Genomic DNA, 14,936 nt, shown 5'->3' with positions numbered 1-14,936 from the left:
ACATCCAGCTGATTGCATAAACATTTTTAAGCTTGTGCACAGCAAGTTTATCAAGTTGAGGATATTTTTGGAGCCGTAGGCTTTAATTAGAAATATTTTAGGTTAAGCTTCCCCCTTCCCATGTTTTTGAGATTTCGGGGGAGAGTAGTGTTCATCTTTGACCCAAGGCCCTGGATCTTAGCTGACCCCAGTGACATCAAAACTTGGGAAGTGGAATGATAAATACAGGAGTCCAAGGTTGTTCTTATTAGTTAGGCACAAACACACAAGGGAACTGGCAAGCATCCTTGATTCATCTGGAACACAATTTGTTCCATGACTAAGCATGAGAGGCGAGTGGTTATAATACAACCAGAGGCTGATGAGGCTGAGCTTAGACTTTGTTTTGCTCCTGGACAATTGTGTGCTGTGTTCCTTAGGGACGACCTGGCCCAGCTGCCCTTCCTGACCATGTGCATCAAGGAAAGTCTGCGGCTGCATCCCCCAGCCATAGACCTCCTCCGCCGCTGCACCCAGGACATTGTGCTACCTGATGGCCGGGTCATCCCTAAAGGTGTCCTGAAAGTCAAGGGTGAAGGGAGGAGCAGATGGGAAGCATCTGAGTAGGGTGATGATCTCTAGGGGCAGCTTGGACCTGGCTAGTACTGACTGGATCCTCCTACCCAACAGGGAACATCTGTGTCATCAGCATCTTCGGTATTCATCACAATCCATCAGTCTGGCCAGACCCTGAGGTTGGGTCTCCTCCAGACATTGCTGGGAGGGACATGGGAAGGGGATGCAGCCCTAACATGGAAACATGAAGCTGTCACCCCTGTCTCCATGTCTACCTTTTGGGGGGCTGGCTGGGTGTGTGTAAGGAAGCAACCTAGAAGCCTCATCTTGCCCCTCCCCTCAGGTCTATGACCCCTTCCGCTTTGACCCAGAAAACGCACAGAAGAGGTCTCCTCTGGCTTTTATTCCCTTTTCTGCCGGGCCCAGGTGAGGCCAGATGGCTTGTGGTGATGGGTGGATTTTGGGGCTGATAGTGGGAATAGGTTGGTGTTGGGATGGTTGGTTTCTAGTTCTCCTTCCCACCCTCTGCTCAGAGTATGCGCAAAAGTCAGCAGAACCCAGGGTTGGAAGTAGAAGGGCTGACCAGGTGCGGCCAGGACTGGGTCAGGTTGGGTCCAGGAGCTCCTGTCTAGGCACCACATAGAGTCCCCATCCTGTCCCTCCGCAGGAACTGCATAGGACAGACTTTCGCCATGAGCGAGATGAAGGTGGCACTGGCGCTGACTCTGCTGCGCTTCCGCATCCTGCCGGATGACAAGGAGCCGCGCCGGAAGCCAGAGATAATCCTTCGGGCAGAGGATGGGTTGTGGCTGGGGGTGGAGCCTCTGAGCGTGGGTGCTCAGTGACCAGGTCTACTACTGTCCCAGTCTCTTTCCTCTGTCAATCCCAGAATAAGCGGAGTTTCACCCAGAGCCATCAGAGGGCGCTGCAGGACAACACAGACTGTCTGGAAGCCTGGCTGAGAAGAGACTGGGGTTGCTGTCTGAGTCCCAGGGCCTTTCTGGGTAGCCCACAGGGCCTGCAGACTGATAAGAGTTTCATCCACTCAAGCTCAAGAACGGCCTTTATTCTTTTGGCGATAGGGAGGCACCATAGATGTTTGAGCATGAGAGTTACAAGGTTTACTGGCATGTAACCTCCCACAAGCCTGAAGCAGGCTGAGCCAGACCTTGACTTTGCTTCCACTAAGGAGATTACCTAGGGTGGATCCTTCCTCCCTAGATTACCCTATTTTTCAGCCATTTTCCCTGTTCTTCTTCAAGATACTGCAACGTGCTGAGAGGCCCCAGAGCTATTCAGGAGACTATGCCCTATCCTGCATGTCATCGCTTGCAGCTGGTTCCAGGCTCCAAAGCTGAATTGGTGGGAATGGGCTTCCCCTCATTTTTTTTTTCTTTTTTTAAAATATATTTTATTACATATTTTCCTCAATTACATTTCCAATGCTATCCCAAAAGTCCCCCATACCCTCCCCCCTCTCCCCCATTTCCCTACCCACCCATTCCCATTTTTTTTTTTTTTTTTTTTGGCCCTGGCGTTCCCCTGTACTGGGGCATATAAAGTTAGTGTGTCCAATGGGCCTCTCTTTCCAGTGATGGCCGACTAGGCCATCTTTTGATACATATGCAGCTAGAGTCAAGTGCTCCGGGGTACTGGTTAGTTCATAATGTTGTACCACCTATAGGGTTGCAGGTCCCTTTCCTGCTGGAAAAACTATTTTTTGAGAAAGGGAGTCTGCAGCCTCTTGGTTTTGGGGCGAAAAGCTGATGGATTTTTTTTTTCCTAAGAAAATTCTCTGCAATTGTGATTATTGCATTTAGCTAATGACAAAGTGCTTTTTATTTTATAATTATAGCTAGAAAAAATAAAATTCTCTGATTGGTCTAAGTGTAGCCCCTTCATTTGTTTTTTTCTGGTCTTAGAGGTGTAATATGCTCTGCGTGTCTTCATTGCAGAGTATTAGCTTATAAGTTATTGCGTATGATCAAAAGGTGTAACAGTGGTTACTAGAAAGTTAGCTTTAAATTGGCAACTCAGGATTCTTTCAAACACGTGGCATAAGGCAGGCCAAAAAAAATTAGGTCTCTAAGGATCCTTCTAGTTGAGATAATATTTGATGTGATTTTTATCCTAGAAAGTAGGATTAAGATAAGATTTAAAGCAATGTCTCTTTAGTGAAGCATTAAAGCTTGTACTGTCATGCATTCATAGGTATAAATTGGCAGCCAAATCTCGCAATGTGGTAGTGAAGTTTTAATGTTGATTCTAAGGTGATAAATTGTTTTGAAATTGGGTTTTGCTTTCCCAAGGTTGTAGTTATAGTCTAATATTGCATAGAAACTTAAAAGTTCTGAAATCTGTCCTCACAGCAAGAGGAACTAAGCTCAGAGCAGCTTCTGTGACATTTGTGTGACTTTCTTTTGTCTTGCAAATGGTGCCTAAGGAAGCTCTGGAAACTTGCCTCTCCTTGCCTCCAGGGGAATTTTCTTTTAGCTGAAAGAACACTATTGCAGATCTACCCAGATGTTGTTCTAATAAAGTTTAAATTCTAAGTTTATAAAAAGGTTCAATCAGGCTGTAGAATTTATCAGGACGTTGTGATCTGACTGGCTTACTTCATGTAAAGTTATTATAGATTTAAGAGTTTGTTTTTGCCTTTGCATTCTGATAATTGTAAAAAGTTTTGCTTCTAGTGAACTGGTGATTACTGGAAAATTTTGCCTGTAGGTATGCCTAACATAGCTTTACATTATATAAGAAAAATTCTTAGTTTCTTTGCCTTCTTAGTATCAGAAGCTAAGAGTTTGAATCTTTCAGTGCATATTGTTTCCTAAGTGAAAAGTATGTTATTAGCTAATGCCTCTCAAGGGAAGTTTACTTTAAATCCTTGTTCTCACACAAGGAGCTTTTAAGTCCTGGGGAGTAGCTGTTGCTCCAGAAAAGATTCGGAGGCAATATCCTTTTAATACTTAGGGTTTTAGTTATATCATAAATTCATGGTACAGAAAATCTAAGAACGAAAAATTGATTTGCTTCAAAATTTTATTTTCGAAAGCTTCCAGGAGATGTTAATTGGCTAAGACCTCACCTTAAACTCACCACAGGAGAACTTAAGCCTTTGTTAGGTGCTATCTAGTGAGATTCAAAATTGCTGGTGAGAAACAAAAAGGTTTCACAGAAAGCAGAGGAAACTTCTGTGATCAATTGTTATCAATTATAATCAATGGTGTTTAAATATTACCTTCTTATTTTATTTATGTGCCCACAACAAATCTTTGGCAAGAGAAAACATTGTTGTAAAATCATCCTTCTTCACCTCAAAGTAAAGTTTTAACACCCTATTAAGGCCACTGTGGTGCTAATAAAGAATTGTAAGATAAATTCATATAATTTAGAAAAACTATAACAAAAATTGTGTCTTAAGAACCTGACAAAGTGTCTGTTCCTTGTTCCAAACAGCAATTAAATTGGTTATTACAGAATATTAGTAATTGATCTATTGCATACCATCATTTTAAATAAAATTAACAATCATTATCCCAAAGATAAGTTAAAAATTGTTTTTATACATGCTTTTGTATCTTCTATAAATTCATGCATGCATATATCCCATTTACTATGTTTAAAAACAGCCCTTCTATGGGAAATAGTAGATGTGAATTAGATTGCATGCTTATTCTTTTGAGCTTCCCCCTGTTTCAACACAGATACTTAAGTTGTGTGCGGTGATTGGTGTTTTAAAATGCTGTATAATCAAACCTTAATTTGTATATTAATAGTCAATATTATATCTCAGAGCTCACAATTGCTTAAGATTGTCCGTCCCTCAGATGGTACTAATTCTCAAGCTTGCAGTTGCTTATGCAACTCATAAGAAAAATACTGTTCCTTTAAGAAGACTGTTTTTGGAAAGTTAAGAAATTGTCCAAGACCCCCAGGATTTGCTTTTGTGTTATAGAGGTTTACAAAAAGCTTTAGCTGAGAAAGGATTACAGATAGCTTCTGAAAAGATACAAACTCAGGATCCTTATAAGTATTTGGGCTTTAGACTTACTAATCAAGCTGTTTTTCCCCCAGAAGATAGTTATTTGCAGAGACAACTTAAGGACTTTGAATGATTTTCAAAAATTGTTAGGTGATATTAATTGGCTTTGCCCCTATTTAAAGCTTACTACAGGGGAGTTGAAACCTTTATTTGATATTCTTAAAGGGAGTTCTGATCCTACCTCCCCCAGATCTCTAACCTCAGAAGGATTTCTAGCCTTACAACAAGTGGAAAAAGCTATTGAAGAACAATTTGTCACTTATATAGATTACTCTTTGCCTTTACATCTGCAAATTTTTGATACCATTCATGTGCCTACAGGATTGTTGTGGCAAAAGTCTCCTCTAATGTGGGTACATTCGAGGATTTCTCCTAAATGTAATATCTTGCCATATTATGAAGCAGTAGCCCAGATGATTATCCTTAGAAGGAAGCAGGCACTAACTTATTTTGGCAAAGAGCCAGATCTTACTGTTCAGCCTTACAGCGTTAAGTCAAGACACCTGGCTGAAGCAGCACAGTACAGATTGGTTGCTTGCTCAAATAGGGTTTAATGCCACTATAGACAGCCACTACCCTCAAGATAGGTTGATAAAATTTTGGAATGTACATGAGGTGATATTTCTTAATATGACCTCTTTACAACCCTTACACAATGCTGTTCTGCTGTTTACTGATTGCTCCTCTAAAGGGTGAGCTGGATTTCTTATAAATAATCAACAGGTAATCATAAAGACTCCTGGCCTCTCAGCTCAATTAGCAGAATTAACAGCAGTACTGAATGTCTTTCAGTCTGTGCATGAGGCTTTTAATATTTTTACTGATAGTTTATATGTTGCACAATCAGTACCCTTATTGGAGATCTGTGGTATGTTTAACTTTAATACACCAGCAAAATCTCTTTTTTCACAATTGCAAAACATAATTCTTGTCCGAAAACACCTGTTCTATATTGGCCACATACGATCTCATTCTGGTCTTCCTGGACCTTTAGCTGAATGCAATGATTGCATTGACAGGGCTCTAATAGGAGAAGCCTTAATTTCAGATCCTGTTGCTTTAGCCAAACGTGATCATGAAAAATTTCATCTCTCTAGCCATACCTTAAGGCTCCGACATAAGATCACTAAGGAGCAGGCAAGAATGATTGTAAAACAATGTCGTAAATGTATTACATTATCTCCAGTGCCACATTTAGGAGTTAATCCACGAGGTCTTATGTCTAATCATATTTGGCAAATGAATGTAACTCATTATGCAGAATTTGGAAAATTAAAATATAGACATGTTTGTATTGATACTTGTTCAGGATTTCTTTTTGCTTCTCTGCATACTGGAGAAGCCTCCAAAAATGTAATTGATCATTGCCTACAAGCCTTTACTGCCATGGGATTGCCTAAAGTTATTAAGACAGATAACGGGCCATCCTATTCTAGCAAAAATTTTACTTCATCTTGTAAAGAATTTGGCGTCAAACATAAAAGTGGAATTCCTTATAACCCCATGGGACAAGGAATAGTTGAATGTGCTCATTGCACTTTTAAAAATTGGCTTTTAAAAACAAAACAAGGGCAATTGTATCCTCCAAGGTCACCAAAGTCACATCTTGCTTTTGCTTTATTTGTTCTAAATATTTTGCAAACTGATGTTAAAGGTCAGTCTGCAGCAGATCGCCACTGGCATCCAGTTACTCCTAGTTCTTATGCCATGGTAAAGTGGCGGGATCCATTAACTAACGAATGGAAGGGTCCAGACCCAGTCCTAATCTGGGGAAGGGGCTCGGTCTGTATTTTTGCACAAAAAGAAGATGGAGCGCGATGGCTGCCTGAAAGATTAGTGTGTCAACTGGACGCAGATCCTGAATCTTCTAGGAAGTATGACTCTAACATTGATTATGGCTAAAAATCCTCTTTAACCGAAAAGTTAAATTGAAGCACAGCCTCCACTCCCAGGGAAGCTGTAGCCTTTCTGCAATTTTCAAAGTCACCTCCCCCACGCCAGGAACTCTAAGTCTAAGCCTGATCGTTGCTAATTTGCAATTGAATGGAGGACCTGGACTTCCCCAAAAGAAGCTTTTGTACTGTGCCTTTCACTGTCCCAACTTTATTTTTCAAGCAGGTTAGTCATCACCCTTCAGCCTGACTGCAGCAGGTGTATAGCCTCTCCTCCAACAGTGCAGGTGGCAGTTATTAATCTTCAAGAAGAAACATTCTAAGTACATATTGTGGCTTTGGTCTGGATTGGGAGTAAGGTGTGCTAATGAGGGACTGACAGTCAATGATGGGCACCCAGATCTCGGAATCATACCAGTCTAAGAGAGGGGTACATGCCAAGAGGCCGTGGCTGTTAATAATATATCACAGAGCCATGCTTTGTGTAAAATAAACACAAACAAGCTGAATGTACGCTCCTATGACAGATAAGGATGATTCGGGAAGATCTAAGATTTCCTAAGACAGGCAGAGCTGCCAGCCACTATAACTCCTGGGTGGGACTATGGGGCATAAATAATTTTTATGCCTCAGTCCAGCATTTTTTTTGTAAATATTAATAACAGGGAGGAGATGTAACCTCCCACAAGCCTGAAGCAGGCTGAGCCAGTCGTTGAGTTTGCTGACACTAAGGAAACTACCTAGGGTGGAGCCTTCCTCCCTAGATTACTCTATTCCTCTTCAAGACACTGCTACCTGCTGAGAGGCCCCAGAGCTATTCCGGAGACTACACCCTACCCTGCACATCATCACCTGCAGCTGGTTCCAGGCTCCAAGGATGAATTGGCAGGAATGCAGTCACCATTAAACATTTGAACCTTGAACAGACTAGCATGTCTTGGTTCCATTATTTCTCAACGTGCCTAGGTTCCCTCTTTTCTTTCAGCTCCCGGTTGCCTCCCAGGCTCGAACCCAGACATGTGAGTCGCTGGCTGGCTTGAAACACTGGCATATTTGGGGCAGTTTTCTTCTCTCTCTCTCTCTCTCTCTCTCTCTCTCTCTCTCTTTGAGATAGGGTCTCAGCTTTTAGTGGATATAGCAGGCTGGCCTTTAACTTGTATCAAGTCTCTGTTCTAACCACCCAAGCGGTGCAATTAGAAAGTGGGCCACTGTGCCTGTCATATCTGAAGGGCTGTTTATTAGAAATGAAGGGCAGCTCCCCAGGGGAGAAGCCTGGGAGCCCCTCCAAATGATATTAAATGATGTCCACAGCTTGTGATGGCTAAGGCCACTGAGGCAGCTTCAATTTAAAATGACCTCAAGTTGGCAAGCTTCCTGTGTGGTGGTGTCCATTCAGGTTCCCACTTACTGCTCTTCAGGCTGGGGTAGGGGTGGTGTTGGTGGCTCCATGAGAGGACAGCAGATCCCAGCGCCTCATTAGCCAGCCAGACTTGATGAATCAGAGCTGCAGGTTCAGTAAGAGATTCTATCCTAGGAATTTAAGTGGATGTGATGTATGAAGACATCTGACATAAACCTCTGGCTTCTCCATGTCTGTATGTGTCTTAGCACACACACACACACACACACACACACACACACACACACACACACACTCCTAACTTTTCTGACTCTTCTAGGATTTGATTTTCTTCATCCTACCAGGAAGTCATTGAAATATTTTCATGACTTAAAGACTAGTCTGGGCTATATAGAAAATTTGAGACCAGCATTGAGAGACCTTTTTTCAAAAATTAAAAACCAGAGTTTTACATATTTTTGCTTGTGAGAAATGACTTTAGACGGGCTGGAGAGATGGCTCATCCATTAAAAGCATTGCTCTTTCAGACGTCCTGAGTTCAACTCCCAGCAACCACAGGGTGGCTCACAGACATCACTTATGGGATCTGATACCCTCTTCTAGAGTGTTTGAAGACAATTATAGTGTACCCATATACATAAAATAAATAAATCTTTAAAAGAAGAAAAAATGAGAAATTACTTAGGAGCAAAAAGGTACGATTTTTAAAATAACTCTTTTAGACAAGTCCCTTCTGGTCGGCACCAGCACCTGGTCACCCTGGGGCGCAGAGTCGGTGGACACCCACAAGGTCCCCTAGAGGACTCTCCACGCAATCTTAGGACCACCGGTGAGTGGAACACAACTTCTGTTCCAATCCAATCATGTGGGACCTGAGACAGCATTAGAGAAGCAGGAAACCCGGCCTGACCAGTGTCACAAGTCCCTTTCGGTCAGTGCCAGCACCAGGTCACCTGGGCACAGAGTCGGTGGACACCCCCAAGGTCCCTAGAGGACAGCTTCTGAGATAGACCCCGTTTTGGGCTTCAGACATCCGGGTACCTTCCCTGCCAGAGGAGAGGTGTCCACCCTGCCTGGGAGGGCTTTGCAGGATCACCTGGGGGAGCCATCTTGGTTCTGGGATCCCTTGGAGACTGGTCTGTGCAGGTGAGAGTGTGGACTACAGAAGCTAACAGCTTCTGTGACAGGCCGAAGCAACACAGCTTCTGGGACAGGTCCTGTTTCGGGCCTTCATTTTCTGCAAGGAGGGAGGTCCAAACGCTAGGTATCTGTGCACCTTCCCTGTAAGAGGAGAGCTTGCCTGTAGAGAGTGCTATGACCACTGAAACTCAGAGGAGAGAGCTAGTCTCCCAGGTCTGCTGATAGAGGCTATCAGATTCATGAGAGGAACAATCTCTAACCAGAGGCAACTTTAACAACTGACTCCAGAGATTACCAGATGGCTAAAGGCAAATGTAAGAATCTTACTAACAGAAACCAAGACCACTCACCATCATCAGAATGAACACTCCCACCTTGCACAGTCCTGGGCCATCCAACACACCCGAAAAGCTAGACCCAGATTTAAAAGCATATCTCATGATGATGGTAGAGGATATCAAGAAGGACTTTAATTACTCACTTAAAGAAATACAGGAGAACACTGCTAAAGAGTTACAAGTCCTTATAGAAAAACAGGAAGACACATCCAAACAGGTGATGGAAATGAACAAAACCATACTAGACCTTAAAAGGGAAGTAGACACAATAACAAAAATCCAAAGTGAGGCAACGCTGGAGATAGAAACCCTAGGAAAGAAATCTGGAACCATAGATTCGAGCATCAGCAAGAGAGTACAAGAGATGGAAGAGAGAATCTCAGGTGCAGAAGATTCCATAGAGAACATCGGCACAACAATCAAAGAAAATACAAAATGCAAAAAGATCCTAACTCAAAACATCCAGGAAATCCAGGACACAATGAGAAGACCAAACCTACAGATAATAGGAGTAGATGAGAATGAAGATTTTCAACTTAAAGGGCCAGCAAATATCTTCAGCAAAATTATAGAAGGAAACTTCCCAAAGCTAAAGAAAGAGATGCCCATGAACACACAAGAAGCCTACAGAACTCCAAATAGACTGGACCAGAAAAGAAATTCCTCCTGACACATAATGATCAGAACAGCAAATGCACTAAATAAAGATAGAATATTAAAAGCAGTAAGGGAAAAGGGTCAAGTAACATATAAAGGCAGGCCTATCAGAATTACACCAGACTTTTCACCAGAGACTATGAAAGCCAGAAGATCCTGGACAGATGTTATACAGACACTAAGAGAACACAAATGCCAACCCAGGCTACTATACACAGTCAAACTTTCAATCACCATAGATGGAGAAACCAAAATATTCCATGACAAAACCAAATTCATACATTATCTTTCCACGATTCCAGCCCCTCTAAGGATAATAACAGAAAAAAACCAATTCAAGGATCAAACCATGCCCTAGAAAAAACAAGAAAGTAATCCTTCAACAAACCTAAAAGAAGACAGCCACAAGAACCGAATGCCAACTCTAACAACAAAAATAAAAGGAAGCAACAATTACTTTTCCTTAATATCTCTTAATATCAATGGACTCAATTCCCCAATAAAAAGACGTAGACTAACAGATTGGCTACACAAACAGGACCCAACATTTTGCTGCTTACATGAAACCCATCTCAGAGAAAAAGACACTACCTTAGAATGAAAGGCTGGAAAACAATTTTCCAAGCTAATGGTCTGAAGAAACAAGCTGGAGTAGCCATCCTAATATCGAATAAAATCAACTTCCAACCCAAAGTTATCAAAAAGATAAGGAGGGACACTTCATACTCATCAAAGGTAAAATCCTCCAAGAGGAACTCTCAATTCTGAATATTTATGCTCCAAATGCAAAGGCAGCCACACTCATTAATGAAACTTTAGTAAAACTCAAAGCACACATTGCACCTCAAACAATAATAGTGGGAGACTTCAACACACCTCTTCCATCAATGGACAGACCGTGGAAACAGAAACTAAGCAGGGAAACAGTGAAGCTAACAGAAGTTATGAAACAAATGGACTTAACAGATATCTACAGAACATTTTATCCTAAAACAAAACGATATACCTTCTTCTCAGCACCTCATGGGACCTTCTCCAAAATTGACCATATAATTGGTCACAAAACAAGCCTCAACTGATACAAAAATATTGAAATTGTCCCATGCATCCTATCAGATCACCATGGACTAAGGCTGATCTTCAATAACAACATAAATAATAGAAAGCCAACATTCACGTGGAAACTAAACAACACTCTACTCAATGATTCCTTGGTCAAGAAAGGAATAAAGAAAAAAATTAAAGACTATTTAGATTTTAATGAAAATGAAGCCACAACATACCCAAACTTATGAGACACAGTAAAAGCATTTCTAAGAGGAAAACTCATAGCTCTGAGTGCCTGCAAAAAGAAACTAGAAAGAGCACACACACGCAGCTTGACAACACACCTAAAAGCTCTAGAACAAAAGGAAGCAAATTCACCCAAGAGGAGTGGACAGCAATAAATAATCAAACTCAGAGGTGAAATCAACCAAGTGGAAACAAGAAGAACTATCCAAAGAATCAACCAAACGAGGAGCTTGTTCTTTGAGAAAAACAACAAGATAGATAAACCCTTAGTCAGACTCACTAGAGGGCACAGGGACAGCATCCTAATTAACAAAATCAGAAATGGAAAGGGAGACATAACAACAGACCCTGAAGAAATACAAAACACCATCAGATCCTTCTAGAAATGGCTATACTCAACAAAACTGGAAAACCTGGATGAAATGGACAAATTTCTAGACAGATAACAGGTACCAAAGTTAAATCAGGATCAGGTTAATGATCTAAACAGTCCTATATCCCCTAAAGAAATAGAAGCAGTCATTAATAGTCTCCCAACCAAAAAAAGCCCAGGACCAGATGGGTTTAGTGCAGAGTTCTATCAGACCTTCAAAGAAGATCTAATTCCAGTTCTGCACAAATTATTCAAGAAAGTAGAAGCAGAAGGTACTCTACCCAATTCATTCTATGAAGCCACAATTACTCTAATACATAAACCAGAGAAGAAAACCAACAAAGATAGAGAAATTCAGACCAATTTCCCTTATGAATATCGATGCAAAAATACTCAATAAAATTTTCGCTAACGGAATCCAAGAACACATCAAAACAATCATTCATCCTGACCAAGTAGGTTTCATTCCAGGGATGCAGAGATGGATTAATATATGGAAATCCATCAACGTAATCCACTATATAAACAAACTCAAAGAAAAAAACCACATGATCATCTTGTTAGATGCTGAGAAAGCATTTTACAAAGTCCAACACCCATTCATGATAAAAGTCTTGGAAAGATCAGGAATTCAAGGTCCATACCTAAACATGATAAAAGCAATCTACAGCAAACCAGTAGCCAACATCAAAGTAAATGGTGAGAAGCTGGAAGCATTCACACTAAAACCAGGGACTAGACAAGGCTGCCCACTTTCTCCCTACCTATTCAACATTGTACTTGAAGTCCTAGCCAGAGTAATTCGACAATAAAAGGAAATCAAGGGGTACAAGTTGGAAAAGAAGAAGTCAAAATATCACTTTTTGCAGATGATATGATAGAATATATAAGTGAGCCTAAAAATTCCAGCAGAGAACTCCTAAAGCTGATAAACAGCTTCAGTGAAGTAGCTGGATATAAAATTAACTCAAACAAGTCAATGGCCTTTCTGTACACAAAGGATAAACAGGCTGTGAAAGAAATTAGGGAAACAACACCCTTCTCAATAGTCACAAATAATATAAAATACCTTCGTGTGACTCTAACTAAGGAAGTGAAAGCTGTGTATGATAAAAACTTCAAGTCTCTGGAGAAAGAAATTAAAGAAGATCTCAGAAGATGGAAAGATCTCCCATGCTCATGGATTGGCAGGATCAATATAGTAAATTGGATATCTTGTTAAAAGCAATCTACAGATTCAATGCAATCCCCATCAAAATTCCAACTCAGTTCTTCAACGAATTAGAAAGGGCAACCTGCAAATTCATCTGGAATAACAAAAAACCTTGGAAAGCTAAAACTCTTCTCAAGGATAAAAGAACCTCTGGTGGAATCACCATGCCTGACCTAAAGCTGTACTACAGAGTAATTGTGATAAAAACTGCATGGTACTGGTATAGCGACAGACAAGTAGACCAATGGAATAGAATTGAAGACCCAGAAATGAACCTACACCTATGGTCACTTGATCTTTGACAAGGGAGCAAAAACCATCCAGTGGAAAAAAGACAGCATTTTCATCAAATGGTGCTGGCACAACTCGTGCTTAACATGTAGAAGAATGCGAAATGATCCATTCCTATCTCCTTGTATTAAGGTCAATCTAAGTGGATCAAGGAACTCCACATAAAACCAGAGACAGTGAAACTTGTAGAGGAGAAATTGGGGAAAATCCTCAAAGATATGGGCACAGGGGGAAAATTCCTGAACAGGACAGCAATGGCTTGTGCTGTAAGATCAAGAATTGACAAATGGGACCTCATAAAATTGCAAAGCTTCTGTAAGGCAAAAGACAGCGTTAATGAGACAAAAAGGCCACCAACAGATTGGGAAAGGATCTTTACCTATCCTAAATCAGATAGGGGACTAATATCCAACATATATAAAAAACTCAAGAAGGTGGACTCCAAAATATCAAATAACCCCATTTAAAAATGGGGCTCAGAGCTTAACAAAGAATTCTCACCTGAGGACTATCGAATGTCTGAGAAGCACCTGAAAAAATGTTCAGCATCATTAATCATCAGGGAAATGCAAATCAAAGCAACCCTGAGATTCCATCTCACACCAGTCAGAATGGCTAAGATCAAAATTTCAGGTGACAGCAGATGCTGGCGAGGATGTGGAGAAAGAGGAACACTCCTCCGTTGCTGGTGGGATTGCAAGCTTGTACAACCACTCTGGAAATCAGTCTGGCGGTTCCTCAGAAAATTGGACATAGTACTACTGTAGGATCCTGGAATACCTCTCCTGGGCATATATCCAGAAGATGTTCCAACTGGTAAGAAGCAGCCTTATTTATAATAGCCAGAAGCTGGAAAGAACCCAGATGTCCCTCAACAGAAGAATGGATACAGAAAATGTGGTACATTTACACAATGGAGTACTACTCAGCTATTAAAAAAATGAATTTATGAAATTCCTAGGCAAATGGATGGACCTTGAGGGCATCATCCTGAGTGAGGTAACCCAATCACAAAAGAACTTACATGATATGTATTCACTGATAAGTGGATATTAGCCCAGAAACTTAGAATACCCAAGATATAAGATACAATTTGTGAAACTCATGAAACTCAAGAAGAACGAAGACCAAAGTGTGGACACTTTGCCCCTTCTTAGAATTGGGAACAAAACACCCATGGAAGGAGTTTCAGAGACAAAGTTTGGAGCTGAAACGAAAGGACGGATCATCTAGAGACTGCCATATCCGGGGATCCATCCCATAATCAGCCTCCAAACGCTGACACCATTGAATACACTAGCAAGATTTTGTTGAAAGGACCCAGATATATATGTCCCTTGTGAGACTATTCAGGGGCCTAGCAAACACAGAAGTGGATACTCACAGTCAGCTATTGGATGGATCACAGGGCCCCCAATGGAGAAGCTAGAGAAAGTACCCAAGGAGCCAAAGGGATCTGCAACCCTATAGGTGGAACAACAATATGAACTAACCAGTACCCCCTGGAGCTCATGTCTCTAGCTGCATATGTATCAGAAGATGGCCTAGTCGGCCATCAGTGGAAAGAGAGGCCCATTGGTCGGGCAAACTTTATATGCCTCAGTATAGGGGAATGCCAGGGCCAAGAAGTGGGAGTGGGTGGGTAGGGGAATGGGGTGGGAGGGTATGGGGGACTTTTGGGATAGCACTGGAAATGTAAATGAAGAAAATACCTAAAAAGAAAACCAAAAACCTCTTTTAGTGTTCTGTTTATATGTATAGAGTGTCTTTGCGTTTCTG

The 14,936-nt window shown here is 41.3% G+C and overlaps 1 protein-coding gene across 1 annotated transcript in view; it reads left to right on the top strand.

Annotated features, from left to right (window-relative positions):
* Positions 1-2,442, top strand: part of LOC110312474 (cytochrome P450 4F5) — a 17,738-nt gene extending 15,296 nt beyond the window's left edge. Inside the window, exons 10-13 of the mRNA XM_029471053.2 lie at positions 420-553; positions 670-734; positions 899-981; positions 1,223-2,442. Coding sequence (XP_029326913.1) covers positions 420-553; positions 670-734; positions 899-981; positions 1,223-1,400 — 460 coding nt within the window. The 3' untranslated portion in view covers positions 1,401-2,442. The remainder of the gene's footprint in view (positions 1-419; positions 554-669; positions 735-898; positions 982-1,222) is intronic.
* Positions 2,443-14,936: the final 12,494 nt, after the last annotated feature.

This window comes from Mus caroli, unplaced genomic scaffold, assembly GCF_978045245.1.
Source record: "Mus caroli unplaced genomic scaffold, Mus_caroli_1 scaffold_18, whole genome shotgun sequence".
Classification (NCBI taxonomy): domain Eukaryota; kingdom Metazoa; phylum Chordata; class Mammalia; order Rodentia; family Muridae; genus Mus; species Mus caroli.
This window is presented reverse-complemented; position numbering and strand designations above follow the sequence as displayed.